At 35.6% G+C, this 16927-nt stretch overlaps 7 protein-coding genes across 10 annotated transcripts in view; 6 read left to right on the top strand and 1 right to left on the bottom strand.

The window, feature by feature from the left end:
• LOC6619425 (adenylate cyclase type 2) overlaps window positions 1-16927 on the bottom strand; it is a 38752-nt gene that overhangs the window by 18738 nt on the left and 3087 nt on the right. For both annotated transcript variants that reach the window (XM_032717675.1, XM_002043604.2), the window contains exon 2: window positions 9867-10196. In XM_032717675.1, the coding sequence (XP_032573566.1) occupies window positions 9867-10050 (184 nt within the window). In that variant the 5' untranslated portion in view covers window positions 10051-10196. The remainder of the gene's footprint in view (window positions 1-9866; window positions 10197-16927) is intronic.
• Window positions 3726-4898, top strand: LOC116800939. 2 transcript variants are annotated; one of them, XM_032717679.1, is made up of 4 exons: window positions 3726-3943; window positions 4005-4099; window positions 4148-4304; window positions 4361-4898. In XM_032717679.1, the coding sequence occupies exons 1-4, from the start codon at window positions 3799-3801 to the stop codon at window positions 4450-4452; spliced, it is 489 nt and encodes a 162-aa protein (XP_032573570.1). In that variant the 5' UTR covers window positions 3726-3798; the 3' UTR covers window positions 4453-4898. The 2 variants fall into 2 exon arrangements, with proteins under 2 accessions (XP_032573570.1, XP_032573571.1); XM_032717680.1 differs by having other exon boundaries at window positions 4353-4444.
• LOC116800940 lies at window positions 4990-5540 on the top strand. Its single transcript, XM_032717682.1, has 4 exons — window positions 4990-5097; window positions 5155-5190; window positions 5248-5333; window positions 5457-5540. The coding sequence occupies exons 1-4, from the start codon at window positions 5019-5021 to the stop codon at window positions 5496-5498; spliced, it is 243 nt and encodes an 80-aa protein (XP_032573573.1). The 5' UTR covers window positions 4990-5018; the 3' UTR covers window positions 5499-5540.
• LOC116800941 lies at window positions 5811-6556 on the top strand. The gene is made up of 5 exons (XM_032717683.1): window positions 5811-5938; window positions 5990-6025; window positions 6090-6160; window positions 6218-6380; window positions 6439-6556. The coding sequence occupies exons 1-5, from the start codon at window positions 5830-5832 to the stop codon at window positions 6522-6524; spliced, it is 465 nt and encodes a 154-aa protein (XP_032573574.1). The 5' UTR covers window positions 5811-5829; the 3' UTR covers window positions 6525-6556.
• LOC6619427 lies at window positions 6626-7401 on the top strand. The gene is made up of 3 exons (XM_002043606.2): window positions 6626-6804; window positions 6860-7030; window positions 7092-7401. Exons 1-3 carry the CDS (start codon window positions 6669-6671, stop codon window positions 7304-7306), a joined length of 522 nt encoding a protein of 173 aa, XP_002043642.2. The 5' UTR covers window positions 6626-6668; the 3' UTR covers window positions 7307-7401.
• LOC116800938 lies at window positions 7507-8285 on the top strand. Its single transcript, XM_032717678.1, has 3 exons — window positions 7507-7641; window positions 7699-7869; window positions 7925-8285. The coding sequence occupies exons 1-3, from the start codon at window positions 7539-7541 to the stop codon at window positions 8146-8148; spliced, it is 498 nt and encodes a 165-aa protein (XP_032573569.1). The 5' UTR covers window positions 7507-7538; the 3' UTR covers window positions 8149-8285.
• Window positions 8347-9103, top strand: LOC6619426. Of its 2 annotated transcripts, none has more exons than XM_032717681.1 (3): window positions 8347-8468; window positions 8533-8652; window positions 8754-9103. In XM_032717681.1, the coding sequence occupies exons 1-3, from the start codon at window positions 8399-8401 to the stop codon at window positions 8963-8965; spliced, it is 402 nt and encodes a 133-aa protein (XP_032573572.1). In that variant the 5' UTR covers window positions 8347-8398; the 3' UTR covers window positions 8966-9103. The 2 variants fall into 2 exon arrangements, with proteins under 2 accessions (XP_032573572.1, XP_002043641.1); XM_002043605.2 differs by having other exon boundaries at window positions 8533-8703.

Raw genomic sequence — 16927 nt, 5'->3', positions numbered from 1 at the left:
CAAGGTGCAGTCAATGCGAAGGAGGGCTGTGGGGTGTGGCCCTTGGCCATGTGGTGGCTGGAAAAAAGAGGAATCCAAATTGGCAACAGACGCTTAAGGTAATAGACGTGCCAACGAAGTCGTGCCCGTGGGACACACGTATTCCCTATTCTCCTGGTTGCCCAGCATCGCCTTTTCCTTATGGCCAAGAACGCAGCTGGTTATTTGGTTTTCTGTGCGTGTCGCTGGCACGATGCTCGTAAATAATGTCATGGCTAAGACAAAAGCCGTAGCCAGTCAACTCAACAGTCTGCCGTTGACATCGAAAACTTATTTTCCAGCCAGCTCTTTTAGCCATTCTTTGCCCATTCGCCTGGCTTGACACTTTTTTTCACGGTAATCATTGCGAAAAAGGGGTATGTTACATATTTTGATAGAATGTTTTTCATAACTAAAGATAAAAAGGTAAAGCACTAGCAACTTTAATGAAATCATTTCACAATTCAATACTTTAAAATGGTTCCTATTTATTGTGTACGAGGTATCCTTTAGTTGAGTTGGCTGACTGTTTTTTGCACGTGTGTTTTGGCATCTTGTTACCTTTATTTCGCTTCTAGGGCACGCAAGCCAATCAACTATGAGACCCAAAACGCTCAAGGTTTCCATTTTTGTAATGACCAAATAGTGTGTGGTGTTCCAGTGGATTGTCCCTTTTTAGTTTCTACACTCTATTTTTAGAAAATTATAAATATTATTAAGGGAAATAATCGATGGTACAGATGACTTTTAAGGAGTGAAACAAAAAGATGAAGAAGTACATCTTTCATCCCATAACTCACTCAATTTGCACATCGATTACAAATTACCTCTTGATTGAATTTAGACCAATTCGCCATAAATTTGCCATTAAACGCGGATATATTTTGTCTATGCTAAGTTGAGTTTTCCCAGATCTATCAAGATCTATGTACAACTCTCTAATCTGGATTCGTAATGTGCATATTTTAGCAATAAAACGCTGACATTGCTCCGGGTGCGAATTCACTGTCAAAGTAATTTGCATACATCTTCTTGCTGGTTGCTATTTTTGCTCGGCTTTTCTTTGGGGGCCAATTTTCGCGGAAAGAAAGAATTGGTTGGAAAATTGAAAGACACCCTCTTGTTGTCGCCTTCAACCGCAGAATGCAAATTTTGGAAAAGGGTCTATTGTTGGGGATATTTCGTCTTGTGTTGAGTGGCACAAATCTCATATCGGTTGAGCCTCATATTCACATACGATGACACGATGATGAATGCCAACTCATAAACAGATGACACTGAGGAATGGTGGTCGCATAATAAGCCAGACCGGCAGCAAAATGCAGATTCAACGTGCAGATAGATACCCAGATTCAGATACAGATACAGATACAAATTCCAGACGATGCTGTGCTATTTTTCAGAGATGCCTCTGCACGGGAATTCTCATTTCGCATGCAAGTTGCATTCATTTGAATTTCTATTTGTGTGATTCGCTTCGGTGGTGACAGATTTTTTTCCAACGGCCTTATGATGTATGTGGCACATGTCGACATTATTCTGGAATTCTTAATGGAAATTTAAGGTGCTGACTGGTGGGAAAACCCAAGGTCTTTTCCTTCTATCACTGCAAGTGCTGTGATTAAATTATCGTTGTAAAACATCAAACACCACCGACCGCAATTATGACCCCTCGAGTGTGGGGGGTCAACTATTGGGTGTTTTATTGCTGAACCCATTAACCACCGAAATTGGTTTGTTTATCTGGCATTGGTACACACTTGCCCACAGTCGAATCAGTTTACAACTTTTCAGTCAATCACAAACCAATCAGAGTGCAAAATATGAGCGCAATCACATCCAGCCAATTGTTGGTCGTTTTAGTACACCTAAATGTGCACTGTGAAAAAAGAGGGGCCTGTTCAAAAATCAAGTATATCCTAAGGGAGTACAATACATTTAAAATACATAATATAAAAAAATATTAATAATAAGTATTAAAACTAATAATAAGCAATATAAAAGAAGAGCGAACGATAAACTCAATTTCCTCGACTATCAGATACCCTTTACTAAGATAGCGGCAGTGCGATGGAGAAATTTCACAATATGATTGCCATAACAATATAAGATGGTAAGAAACAAATAGTACAATAATATTACAATACAATAATAAAATCAAAACCTTTTTGAATTTTGTATCCCTTTATACGGACGGAAAGATATATTCTAATCTACCTGTTAAATACTTATCAACGAATACTTTTCTATTTGAAAAGTAATGGGTAAAATCATATTTAGAACCAAGTGAATGTTGCTGTTGATAGATGATTGGAGCAGCAATTTTAGAAAACAATTAGTTTTTAGGTGTTTGGTTCCTATTTCGAAGGTACACAGAAAAAACTAATGATAGACTTTCATTTAAAATTATAACAAAATTTAATATAACATTTTCATCGCTTTATTTTTTTACGGAAACCGCTATAATATGGCTAATTTGATATTTGATGTCCAGGAACGTAAGGATTTTTTTCTGAGTGCTGGAAGCTCAGTGGGGACGGGACGCTTTGTGGCGTGAATGGCGCCATCAAGAGGCAGCCAGGCGGTGCTCAACTGGCAGCTGAATAAACAGCATCAACAACAAGTGCAGGGAATGGAGTATGGATGGATGGTGATGGGGATGGGACCATGCTGAATACCGTCTCATCGACACTTTTTCATTGAATTCAATTAAAAGCGAAATTGAAAATTGAAATTCAATTAAGATGCTATAAATACGGCAGGGATGGGGTGACAGGGTGCCAAACGAGGGCAGAGAGGATACAGGATACTGTGGAAGCATTCCCGGATAGAAAGGACTCGTGGCAATGATGATAGATGAGCTGCCAGTGGCTGCTGGAAGTGGATGAAAGAGATTCCATCGATCTGTGTATTGGCCAGGAGCTTCGAGCGGGGCTTGTGATATGTGACATGGCCTTTTATTGAACTTACTCTATTTTCTGTTTTTTCTGACATTTAATGGGGCATCAACACCAACATGTTGGCATTGATGACAAATAAATTGATGCTGCAATCAATCAAAAGTAAAGCAACCATATGGTGCACCCTGATAATCAAGTCTGGGAAAACAATACACTAATCTGATTAGGCTCATTAGTTAACCACCATATAATATTGTCTTATTAGGCTTCGTCTTAACATTTCCATGAAATATTGCCTTTGAGCCACATAATCAATTCTTGTTTGCCAATAAAATCTTTTTTAATTGGGGGTTAATTGGCAATTTATGGAATTTAAGCTCACTTTGCAACATATTTTGTCACTGATTGAACTAAGTTTAAATTAGTGAACTTCTGCTAAAATAAGTCCTCTTTAACACTCGCTTTAAGTAAGTCCATGATGCAAGTTTTCTTTAATAATCCCAAACCCTATTTTCCAGTCTATTGAAAACATAATTTTTAGACGGCTGCTACTTTCAATTAACGCATTAGGCAAGGAAAAAGGCAGCAGTTTGACTTTGCTCAGTGGAAATTGTGCAAAAAAAATGGAGACCAAGGGACTTTGTCTAACTTTTCCGAAAGGCTAAAGTTTCCGTGGGAGGTCGAGGTCGTTCGAAACTTTGTTGAAAATGACAGACTGCAGTGACCTAAAACCAGAGGAGATGCAGCAATTCACGTTCCCCAGCTGATGTAAAGAAAGTTGAAGTTTATGGAGTTTTAAAGTTGAAAGCGGTTGGCATTATTTGTCAAACATGGAACTGTATTTTCTAAAATTTATAGCAACGTATTTTTCCTATTTTTGATGCCATTTTTAAGAAAGCTGGTCACACAAGAATTTTGCTTTTGCATTTCGCTGACATCTGGATGCATCATAGTTGCATTCTACACACTGTTTTTCGGGTTCATTAACGCAGGAACCACTGTGGATGAGGTTATATACACGAACAGTGAGTTGGAAAAGTCGGAAAATAGAATTTTTGAGAACTAATAGCTAAGCCCAATCAACAGCACTCAAGACTGATGTATATGCGAAGTGGTTCAATGTATTTCATATAGCCCTGATGATCGCAGCTGCAGTTATCCTGCTGGTCTCTGTTATGACGGTGAGAAAAACACTTATCCTATATCTATTCTAATAAAATTCCTTTCAGAAGTACTTAAGGATCGTTTTCGTCTGGATGGCCATGTTCATCGTTCATATGATATCCTACTACATCGTCTTCAATGCTTTGATTAATGTTCGCAATCCGTTCTTCAAAAGTGCTGTCTATGCGATTATTTATGTCTTCGTGAATTTAGTGACGTTGGGTAAAACATTTATATTTAAAATCTCTATTCTCGTAAGTTATGCTCCAGCTTTTCAGGCATCGATTTATTTTGTGTGCTCAAGGTCTACACGTATTATTATGTAAAAACGCATCCAGATGAATTCAGACCAGTTTGTGTGGATAAATGAGAGGATGTCCTTAAAAATGAAATGGAGATCAGCGAAATTGAATTTTAAAATGATGAAAAGCAATAGCTTTTCGTGCTCTCTACCACATGTTCACCAAGTGATAGGATGATGCTTTTGCTGTGATAATATGGCAGACTCAATTTTCTTTATAATTTCATTAGCATCTTGATGAGAACTGAAAACGATTCCACGCGTGCCTGACAAACACGACACACATCGGGCTGGAAATTCTAGGCTAATGCTAATGAGGCCATAATACAGATTGCTTAAGTTGTGATTATGCAAAAACGTTAATACCATAATAAAAAAGATATGGCGGAAAATGTGAAGGCAATTTCGTTTGAATTTGGCGCCAGCATCTGGGCCTAAAAGTTCCGCAATGTACATAAATTACATATACGACTTGTGGTTCATAAAAAATCTCGTATCTTGTATATAGAAATTAACAAAGAATTGTTTTGATAATTTAAAATATACGCATAATAATATATATTCAAAATATAAGTTAATAAAATTATTATGCAGAACAACTTATTTGCATTTCCTGTCAAAACGTCAAAAAAAAAATGGGATGTATACTGATTGCATTGGCTGGAATTTTTTTGGCTGGCATGAACATTGACTATATTCTGCTTTGTTTAAATAGTAAATATATATTCACATTGGTATAAATATTTCGCATTAAAGTTAGTGCTTTGACAGGAACCTATTTCAGAGAAATGCAGGACAAATTCCCAGGTAACTAAGCAAATTCAACGATTCAATAAAATTCAATAAATTCTTTTTATTACCCAGAACAAGGTCTCTACACTGTGATACAAATGGCTCCAGATTTGTTAAATATCTTGGCATCGGTCATGCTAATATTTGCAATCATATCGGTATGTACATAATAATAATAAAGGTGATTTTTTACAAAATAAATGTATTTAGCAATATGGTTGGCTGTTTTGGACCACTCTATTCTTTCAAGCATTTCAGGCAGTCTACTTTCTTATTTTCAGTTTTACTTCAGCATCATTGGGCTCGAATTTAATTATAAATGAGAGTATTTGGCACAATTTAACCTATTGGATTTACGTGCTTCTATGACTAAGTAGGATAAAGTGTAGTACATAAAAAAAAGTAAATAACTTGTTTGTTTTTAGCACTGACAACGTATTTCATGTACATAGTATATTCGTACTATCGGCAATTAAAACCAGGGGCAACTGAAAATATGGTGGAGGGATTGGAGTAATAACTAATAAGAAAATAACTTTACAACTTAGTATATAAGGATTTTTTTTAAGGATTTATTTACAACTGCAACTGTAGCATTGGATTTATCGTCATTAAAAATAAAGTACATGTAAATACAAACAATTGTTTGATGAAATGTGGCGAGCGGAAAATTTCTGTTTTTGTATGAAACTGCGAATTGGATGCACAGTTATAGCGTTTTTCACGCTTTTCCTCTGTGCCGCACACCTGGTGGAGTTTTTTCGTAAATAACTACTAAGTGCTTTCCAAATAAGTTTTTAACTATATATTACAGGATTGAAGGATCCTTATAGCTTTGCTCAGGCGTCGGGTAAAAGACCAAATATGAAAGTAAATCCATTTACTAAAATTTGTATGTATTTGCTAAATTCCAGACTGGTTTAATCTTCTTTGGGGACTATTCCATATGCTGGCATCTCTGTGTTTATCTTACTCCGTGCTAGTGGTAATTAATGAACTTGCATTGATTATAATAATAAATAAATTTATTGATAATTTTTAGGGGTCTCTCCTACCCATCTGGAGTTACATAATTATCGAGGCATCTTACTTGATCTTCATAATCATTTATGCCTCAATAACGTGTGCACTGAAAATAAATACGTATGTGAACTATGGACAAACGTACTCGATCCTTTACTGGATTTTAATAATCTTTATTTGTGGTAAGTTCAACTAAATAATAGATTTAATGTTTAGTTTATCCTTAAGTTCTTTACCTAGTGATAACGACCTACTTCTTTTGGATAGTCATATCGTGTTATTTCCTAATAAAGCAACAACGCCTGCAAGGAAGTTTAAAATTATAGCAAAATATAAAAATAAAATAAATAAAGTTTCGAGCATAAATAACGTTAAATTTATTGAATAAAGTGAATGAAAATACATTATTTTTGTTGTTAAAATTAAAGCTTACCTTCAAGTAGGCTTCGAACTACATATTACTATTATTCATGTTTTTTTTTTCAAAAATAATACAAAAAATGAAATTTAAATTAATTATACTTTACACACTCTCTTTTGTTTGCGAAGTTGCCATTTCAGTAAATTCAACATTTGAAAAGGGCATTCGAAAGTTCTACAATACAGGTAATTGTAAATCAAAGTTAAATTTTGATTTGAGTTTTAAATTTTTTTCACACAGCTGACCATAACCAAGGTTTTCCCATTTGTGGAAATTGTACAAACATAAAAAACGTGCATAAAAATACAGGATTTACATGCCATTTCGAAGATGAAAGACAGGTGGAAAATAAGTTTGGCGAGACAGATGATAAATATGTGCATTGTGTGCCAAAGGATTACGTTATCAATGGTAAGTTAAAGAGTTACATAAGTTAGATATAGGTAAAAACATTCCAAATTCCCTATAATAGGTGAAGTTAAAAACTATTGCTGCTTTTGGTCGCCGAAATCGGGATGTTCAGCTGTCATCGGAAGGCTTTTGTTCGATAAAAGCTCCGATTATTGCGATACTTGCAGGGCATCTTGTTCCGGATTGAAATATTCCGACGACTCAGTGGGAAGCAATAAGATTCCGGAATATGGGTTCATAATTGCAATGCTTATTTCCGAACTGTGGATTTGGTAGGGCTGCTCACTAGGTGTAGCCCTACAATCATACTCAAATATTGTGCTAAAAAAACTTAAAAATAAATCTATTTCTTCTAGTAATCCGGAAACCAATGAATCACACTACAAACTCCTCAGCTTCAAAAATTTCATAAACTGCCAAGCATGTTAGGCGAAGATCAAATTGTCAAATTAACGGAAACAGACATTTTTTAAAAATAATTGACTCTGTTTATTATATAAATTATGAAATGAAATTTTTTGTATTGCTAGTTTACATTTGCTTGGCTCTCAAGTGCGGGAAACCGATAAACGTAAAAATTTACCATACTTCCACAACGCCTTTCTCTTCAGGTAAATGAATTAATAAAATTTTATTTAATTTAAAACTATTTCTATTTGATTGCATAGCCGATCATGAAATTGCATTTCCGGTTTGCGCAAATTGTTCAAGTGAAAAGAACTTTCGTACCAACACTGATTACTATTGCCATTTCGAAGATGACTCCGCCATTGAGGAAAATTTTGGAGAATGGAAAAATACTTATCCGGATTGCCTGCCAGACCACTTTATTGCAACTCGTGAGTCCTTCGTAAATTGGGCCAGTCAATTGTTTACCCATGTATCGTCTAATAGGGAAAATAAAAGCGTATTGCTGCTTTTGGTCACCGGAATTGGGATGCTCTGCGCTGATCGGCAGGAAGTTCTATGATAAGAAAATATATAGCTGCAAGACTTGCAGACGATTTTGCAGCGGAACTAAGCAGACCTATATCGATGATACGGATGGCAGTGATAGGGTCTCGGGATCCTACGGATCTTCAGTTTTACTGGCCTTTCTGCTACTCAGCATATGCTAGGATAAGCTATAAATGCACAGTAGTATGGGATTTTTATATAATTTATATTTTTGGACCCATCAAATTAACCATAACTAACTGCACATAAAAGTGTGCCCATAGTTATATATATATGTATCTGATTCCCTTTATAATTCGATACGATTAAATAAAGCTTTTTTCAAATCAAAATCTATTTTTTAACCAAGTTGACAATGACAAAGCTCTCAAAATATTAAGTACACACTCCTTTAAAATCGCTTTTATAAGTATGCTAATACAGGTTTTAGTGTTTTTTTTACTTTATCGAAATACTTTAGAAGATTGCGGTCATAATCATTGTAAGTACCCTCGTTATAAGCAAGGTAGTAATAATTTTATTACACCTATTTATTGATTTTTAAGCGGCTGTCCAAGATCACTACGATTGTGGCTGTTGTTCGGGCATAAGTAACAACAATGGCAAGGTGGTTGGATTCCATTGCCATAAAGATGACCAAAACTCAATTTTAAGATATGCTTCGGGTGAGGAAAGTGCGTTTGCTGAATGTGTGCCGAACTGTTTTGAGATAAAATGTAAGTCAATAGGGATTTGATCACTCACTTATGGCCATTTAACACTCCAGATCCCATTGAGGAATACTGCTGTTTCTGGTCACCGAATCTGGGCTGTACGATACTGGTCAATGAAAAGTATTTCAGCAATAAAGACGTGTGCAATAACTGCAAGTATTTTTGCCAAAGAACTACAGGAGATGGAAGGAGCTCAAGTTATCCACAGAAACTCATTTTGCTACTCTCATTACTGCTGATCGGTTGCAATTTCTATCAGAACTAAAGTTCATAATTGCCCTTCCGCTTCAATAAAGAGAGTTACTTTGCATTAATCCAAGGACTTACTTAGCCATCTCAAGGAACCCAAGTTAATCAAAAATTAATAGTGAAAGTAACTCTTTGGCCATCATTATCATTGTTATCATTATGAACTGTGCCCAGGCCGGGGCAAATTTAATTAAAACAACAAACGCGCGATGTTCCAAAGAACATGGAAATGGGGAGACCCCGATGTTATCGTGACAAGCCCAAATTAAGTAGCGCACGGGGTTACATCAGCCAGCCAGGGGACAAAACCGGCGGGTTGGGCACTCAATTTAAAGACCTGACCAAACCAAGGCAACCAGCGAGTATGGCCATGAGTTGGCCAGAAGATGAATGGCAACCGAGCCGGAGGCTCATTTCATAGACCAACAGCCAAGCTGAAAATTAAAATACATTCTACACTCGGTAAGTTGGACAGAAGTTAAAGGTACTCGAAAGTTATCATAAATAATATCTATCTTTTAAGTTGAATGCTATACGTTTCGATGCCAACCAGTATGTTGAAAAGAGAAAACTACAAGATTCTTAATTTTAAAATGCATAGGCAATGCTGTAAATATTTGTATATATTTACTACAAATAAATCTTAAAATAAGAAAATAATTGTAGTAACCACGAATTTTAATTTTGCACTGTTCCTATGGCAGCTATATAATATAATCGTGCCAAAATTAAGCTGTTGTATAACGAATTAAAGTGTTTTATGCTTAAAAACAACAGTATTTTGGTAGTATTTCAAGAAACCTAGTTCTTATTGAAGCTCCACCGTTTTCGAAGTACAAAAAACGCTCCCTTTGTGAAACTAATTTGATTTGAAGCAGCTTTTCCATTCGGGGATTAACGAGGATTTTCACACTCACCCGTGGTTCCATTTTCCTGCTCGCTCAAATCGGCCAGAGATGCCGAAAGGGCGTCATTCATCCTGGCCGCCGATGACGTCATCGTCTTGGTCTGCGTTGCATTTCCGTCGGCCTTAACAATCAGATTCGCTGTTGCATTTGTGCCATTTTCCGTTTTCGCAGTTTCCGCATTGTGATTTACCATGGCGAAAAGCGGGGGCACTCCTCACAGCCCCCAGCTGCGCGTCCTGATTGCCTCACCCTGGACGCGAGTCCTTGCTACTTCTGCTCCTGGGGATCCAACACTTGTTGCCGACTTCCTTCCTTCCTCCCGGAAATGGAGAAATCCAACTGAAGCGAAACGGAAACGGGAGTAACGATTTAGTTCGAGAGCTCTTGTCAATAAATAATTGCAATTTCGCTTGTGGCATATGCTTTTCTTATTTAAATATATACTGTATATATCAATGTATGTTTAAATATGGGTAATTATCATTTTGTTTGCCATATATGATTACTTGAAATGCAATATCCAAAAACAAATACAACGCATCTGTGCAAAAACTGCATCAATAACCAAACCTGCAAAATTATCTTTTTATATGTTGTTGAGTTTTATTTAAAGATTTCGTTTTGAAATAAAATTTATTGTTGTAGTATTTTATATAAATTTGTATATGGCAAGTTTATGGAAGAAATTAAAGTATTGTATTGGTTTAACTTTGGTTAAACTTTAAGACAACCTCATCGAGTAGGAACAAGTGTCAGTTTCGAACTTATTGTTCACTTTGTTTGATGTTTGTTAAATGTTTTTCTAGATCCAGCATTTTCCCAGCCTATTTCCACATCACTTTTCCTTGCCAGTTGTTTGTACAAAGAAAACATATTGCTCGGTATGAAAATATGTCTTGCTTTTGTGGGCTTCGCTTGAAAGTGTCTATGCAGCAATTAGAAAAGTTCCCAGCCAACACATTTGAGAACGCAACAAAAGTTACTTTTTCTTGGGCACAGCACGAGATGATAACAATACACTACAAAAAAGTAGTAAAAGTTGTTTTTTAATCATAAAAAAATAAACAGACATTGCAAGGGTGCATAGGAAGTAAGGAAGTAGTTTTAATGAATCAAAGAATATTATCTTAAAACTCACTTTCACAGAGCCTTTCCAATTTGTTAATATATACCTTTACCTTTCTTTATCTTTCACCAAATTGTTTAAATGGTACACTGTTTTCTATTTCAAAGCATGTAACTTTGATTCGAGTAAATTGGAAGACCAAAAGTGTACTGTGTAATAAATGTCAGTATGTCAAGCCGGCTCGACTGAAGTTCTCGCATATACTTAAGGCATGCGACACTCTCCTTCCATCCTCGTCCTTTTTCCTTTTAGAATAGAAAGTAAGTTGTCGCAGCTTTTGTGAACCTACCAAACTAAATACACTTTGCTACCATCGTTGTTCATTCAAGTTTGTGAAAGTTTCGCCACTCAGAATTGCTGTGCGTTTTTGCTGGCCGCTTTCAGCTGCACCTTTTGGCCAAGTTAAATTGTGTCCGTTTAGTTTTGAGTGGGAAAACATAAATGAAATCTGTTTTAAAGATACATATCGACAATTGCAGTAATCCGAACCAGAAATAAAGCGAAATTTCACTTTATGTATATTCAAAAAGAATACTGGTATACCATATACTGTTTAATATCTGTTTTATTTCAACGAAAATCGCTTGCAGATATGAAAATGCAAATATACATCTATAAATATACATATATATTATTGTAAGCAAACGTTGAACTTTATGATTATTGCTATTATAATGATGATGCGGTTATAGAAAGGGAATCAGCACATGTGTTTTATATTCCAGAACCAAAAATGGTTTTAGGGATTATTACTTTAAAATATTGTGATATCTGCATGGAAATATAATACTTTCTAAATATAATACTTTGCACAAATACTTTATATAAACGTTTTTATACGTTTATATGAAGTATTTGATCATAAAGTGTTTCAATTCCCTGTACACTCGATTTGAGAATTTCGAACTCAAAATCATGCTCAGCTTACTCAGAGCGAGATGGAAACATTCTCAAATTGCAAATGGCTTTGCTCTCATTTGGCTCTCTCTCCCGTTTTTCAGCTCTCTTTCACAATCTTAAGCCCGATACTTTCAAAAATGTCAAAATTGAGATCGTTTTCTTCTCGAAATGAAGAAGCTTTCTTTAAATAGGAATTATTGCTGCCACTGATTACTGTTTTTTTCGTTCTCAATTTTTCTGGTAATTGCACACCAATTGCTTATATAATTTTGTAAAGAGTCTGCTCCTATAGCAAGGAAAATCTTGTCTAATTTACCCTCTTGTAGGTCTTGTAGACCTTAGATGTGCCACACAATAAAGCAACTGATAGACTCAAGTCCAACTCAAATTCATTGTCATTTACACCTCTGTCTCGTTTTCATTGTGGACACTTATGGAATTTCGCCTTTGCAAACACACGACTGCAAAACGGCGACCGCTCGTTTGACCCCTGTTCATAAAAAACAGAAAAAACGCAGAAACTACTCATAAATAAATATACAGAGATCCATTGTTGTTTAGCCGCATTTTGCTGGGTTTTTTGGAGGGGTTCGGTTCTTTTTTTCGAAACTGTTTTGTTTGGCTTGGCTCGCTTATGGCTTTTCATTTTCCTTTCTTTTTTTTTTAGAAAAACAAGGGGGTTTGTTTACGCTTTTGCAAATGGCAAAAGGGGTGCTTCGGTTTAGTGCAGCGGCGGTGGAAAAATAAAACGAAATGGAAATAAATAAACAAAACGTTTTGCTGGCTGCTTAAATTCGTATAAAGATTGCTCTCCAGTTTGTTTATGAATTTGGCAAATATTCGATTGTAGTCTTTTGCACTTGATATGGAAAAAGAGGGACTTTATAAAGTATGCCAATTTTAAAAAAATTTACTTACATTTTTTAGATAGGACTTAAATACAAATTTTTAGATAGGAAATTTAGAAATACAATGAAATTGCCCTGATTTGTTTAATCTTTTACAATTGCTGTACAAGAAAAAGTCTTTAAATAACTTTCCACTTTGTAAACAAAAGTTTTTGCTTAAATGCCCATTCCCTGCGTCTAATTTGCTCGGGTAAACATTTTATGAATTATCTGCAGTTTAGCCATAAGCCATAAATATGGCTGTGTATTGTGCATTTCCTTGCAAATCTGCATTGCTATAATTTTACAGCTAGCCGGCGAACGTGGCGGATGAGCAATCTCATTCGCACTTGCTAACTCGCGATTTCGCTCTCGTTCTCTGGAGAAATGCACTGAAAGCAAGGCCGCGGCCAATTATCTTAATTTTTGCATTTAACTTATTATCATAATTATCATATTTTGAATTTGTGTGTGAGGCAGTGGAGTGGATAGAACGGTTGGAATTCATAAACCACCTTTACCATCGCAGCTTTAAATGTGCGCGACATTACTCGCAGTATATAAATGCATAAAATGTTTGTGTTTATACTTTCAATTTGACAAATTTTATATCCATTTATAACCCCAAAAAACCCACACTCCCATTCAAGCCCGCGGTTATATTATTTTGTCTCCTTTTTTTAAACATTTGTATACAATATTATTGGAACTTTGTGCTCTTTGAACGATGAGCCTTCGAGTGTTTTGTGTTTGTTGTTTGAAATGGATTAAAGTAGCCCCCAACCTTTCGTACAGAAGAACGAGGCATGTTTTTCAAACAATTGTGCACAGAAAAAAATCAGCCTTAAAGATTTTGTATTAATTTATTATTAAATAATTATTATTAAATTTTTAATTAAATTAAGCAAGCATTATATTTATCAAAACGCACTTCTATTTATAGTATTTGCAATGGTTTGCTAGTATGAAATCATAAACAAGGCTAATATTTTTTCAAGTGTACACTTTATTGAATAACCGCGAATGCAAGTGTTAGTGTGAAAGTATGTGTGTGTGTGCTCATGCGTGTGTGTGTGTGTCTGTTTTTTGTATCTTTGACTTTGATCGCGCATGATTAATGATTACGCCTGTGTTTATTGCCATTGCCACTTGGAGGAGGGATTCGGGAAGTGGGGATAAAAGTTTTCTTTCGGGACTTCGATGCCCAGTGTGTCTCTCATCTTTCAACTTGAACACCTCCGCCCAGTGGGGTGGCATTTTCTTCGTGCGTTTGTCATCATTTATATATATAATTGGACAAACTTGGCGCACATTAAACCATATATCATATATATAAACTGAAGATGAAGGTATTAGAGTTTAGTGTATACGAAAAAGATTTTTAAGCCTAAGGTGGCTCATAAATAACAACTGCACGTGTGTCATCAGCAATTTATACGCCTTAGATACATTTCTTTTAAATATTATTAAATATTAAATATTATTCCAAAGTATATATAGAGCTTACTAAGGAAACATAAATGTACTTAATTTAGTAGATTAACTTCCATTAGTAGCAGCCAAACTGTTGTCCGAATAATAAACTATAAATTTAATTAAAGTTTAGGAGGAACCACAAAAAGGAAGCAAAAGTGCGAATCCAAACTTAGAACCCAAGTGAAACTTTCCTAATTCAATGCCAAAAAAAAAACGAAGAGCAATCCGGTTTTTGGCTGCAATGCAATTAAAACGAGTGCAGGTCCTGGCATTCTACTCGTGCATTTTAAGGACGCGAGTGGCCGTTCCACAGCGACATCGAGTATACGCCACGTTGCAACGCAGCGGGGTAGAGCTCTTCAATGGCAGGCTAATTTTTGTATTCAATGCTTAAATTGCTGTCCAAAATATAAATATAAATAACAGCCATTATGTGCATGTGTATGAATGCTGATTCATTAGCCAAACCTTCAATTTCACAGACAGAGGGCCATTTAAATGCGAATTAGGCTAACCGCCCTTTTGGGTGCTGTGTGTGTGTGTGTGTGTTGTTGGGGGTGTTCTACACCCTGTGGTGTGTGTTTTAGGGGGCGTGGCTGTTGTGGCTTTTGCCTTCTTGCGGATTAGAGCTCCTAGTTCTGTGGTCTCGCCCTGGCACGTCCCATCTTTCCAAATGGTGGGTGGATGCATGATTCTTGCCGCTTTTGCTGAATGGTGTTTGATTTGATTTGGCTGAGAATGCATAAACTACTTATGGGTAAAACATCAATTAGTTGAGCTAATTAGGAGGTTGCCAATGAAAACAGAAGATAAAGAGCACAACTACTTCAACGACTTTTTCCCATTTATGAAAGCAAACAAATGTTTTTAATAGATAACTAATTTAGTTCTGGTTTCGTTACCAATTAACACATATTTTGTTTTACAGCTGGGCAACAAAAGGAATTTTCCATTTCATTGACTGCAATTTTATTGTCCCATAATTATTTTCATGACGTATTCAAGTGGATCGAGTCCGATTCCCATTAAAGTTAATTATCAAATGGCGGGCAAATCGAAAACCAATTTGAACCGGCTATTCACTAGTTTTAAGCGTTTTCGGGATCAAAAAGACCTTAATGGGACAATTCAATGAAAAGTATCTCCAGAAGCAGTCGTAAGTGCCGTGCATTTTGTTCCATTGGATCGCACTAAAATATGCTGTAATTCCTCATTTATGGATACAAAAGAAATGTTCGAACCATGTGCTAAGCGATTTTATTAGCTACCGCCGGCCATTAAAGTCGTCGACATCAAAAGTCTAAAAATACTCTTAGCCAAAAACCAAAAAAAAACCAAAAAACCCCAAAAAAAAGCAGAAAAAAAGTAAATATAAAGGAAAAATAAAGGCAAGCTGCTGCCAAAGCAAAACAACAGGTAATTAAGAATACAAATAAACAAAGGGAATCTATTGTGAATTTGCGAAATGCATAAAATCGCTTTCCATGCGGCTTTCGGATATTTTGATTTAGATTCGCACAAAGTGGATTCCTTAGTTAGCCGAAATACTTGTGTGTGTCAAAACGAAATATTTGTGCAATGCGCTAGACAAACTTGATTTGCCATAAAATTAAATTTCGCGCCCATTTGGCGATGACCAGTGGAGCGGCCCAGCCCAAAGATTTGTGCAAATGCTCAGCTGCCAGAGGAATAAAATCAATTCTCAAATGCATGGCCAAAAGCCTGGGCAAATAAATCAATTTTGGCAATCGGCTGAAAAAAACGTTTTTGAAAAATGTGCCGCGATCACTTGACATTCGCAAGTCGGACAAGTGTGAAAGGAAATGCTTACAAATCTGTGTGCAAGAACTTTCGACAAATTTTCAGCACTCGGAAACTGATTGCCATAATTTTAGTGTGCATATATAGGCAATATTTCAACAAAGTTCGAACTGCAAATTATTTGCGTCAACGGGTGACGTACGCAAGCTGCAATAGATAAATAGATAGAATTAAAACACATACAACTTGAAAATCATACCACACAAAAAAGTGAAATATTGCTCTATAAAAGTAATAATTTATTTGTAAAAACACACTAATTCATAGAAATTTAAGTGTAGTCAATCCAAACTTATTGCTCACTTTTGTAGCTTATAAAACAAAAGCCTCAGTGTTGTAGAATGCATGCATTTTGATGGACATTAAACTTATGTTCTGTAGCTTTTCATTGATGAGAGCTAAAACTTTTATTGAATGCATTTAAGTTTGACAATTGAAAGTCACAGTATTTGTTTAATGTTTATCAAATTTAATGTGAAAAATCTACGTTGTTCGGCAGCTTTTTAATAATAATAGCTTCAAATGGCTATCTATCGCAATTTAGAAACACTTTCTCACATTAGTACTTTACACTTCCTATAATAATACTTCATTTCTTTATTGTTTATTAAGTCTGATTCCTCTGAAAATGTTCTCATTATTTGTGTTACAATTTTACATTTTTAATGTGTTTATTTCGGCTTGCTTTGCTCTTGTTACCCATCATTAAACATGTTAATTATTCATTTTGGTCAAGTCTTTTTCACACAGCGAACAAAAGTGTTGATTGACAATCTCGATAACCATATGCTGGTATGTAAATCCCAAAGATAAACGTTACTTTAAGATGAATTTAATGGGTTTATCTTATAGATGCATAT

Source organism: Drosophila sechellia, chromosome 3L (assembly GCF_004382195.2).
Source record: "Drosophila sechellia strain sech25 chromosome 3L, ASM438219v1, whole genome shotgun sequence".
NCBI classification, from domain to species: Eukaryota; Metazoa; Arthropoda; class Insecta; order Diptera; family Drosophilidae; genus Drosophila; species Drosophila sechellia.
The sequence above is the reverse complement of the archived record's forward strand: the minus strand, read 5'-3'. Positions and strand labels throughout refer to the sequence as shown.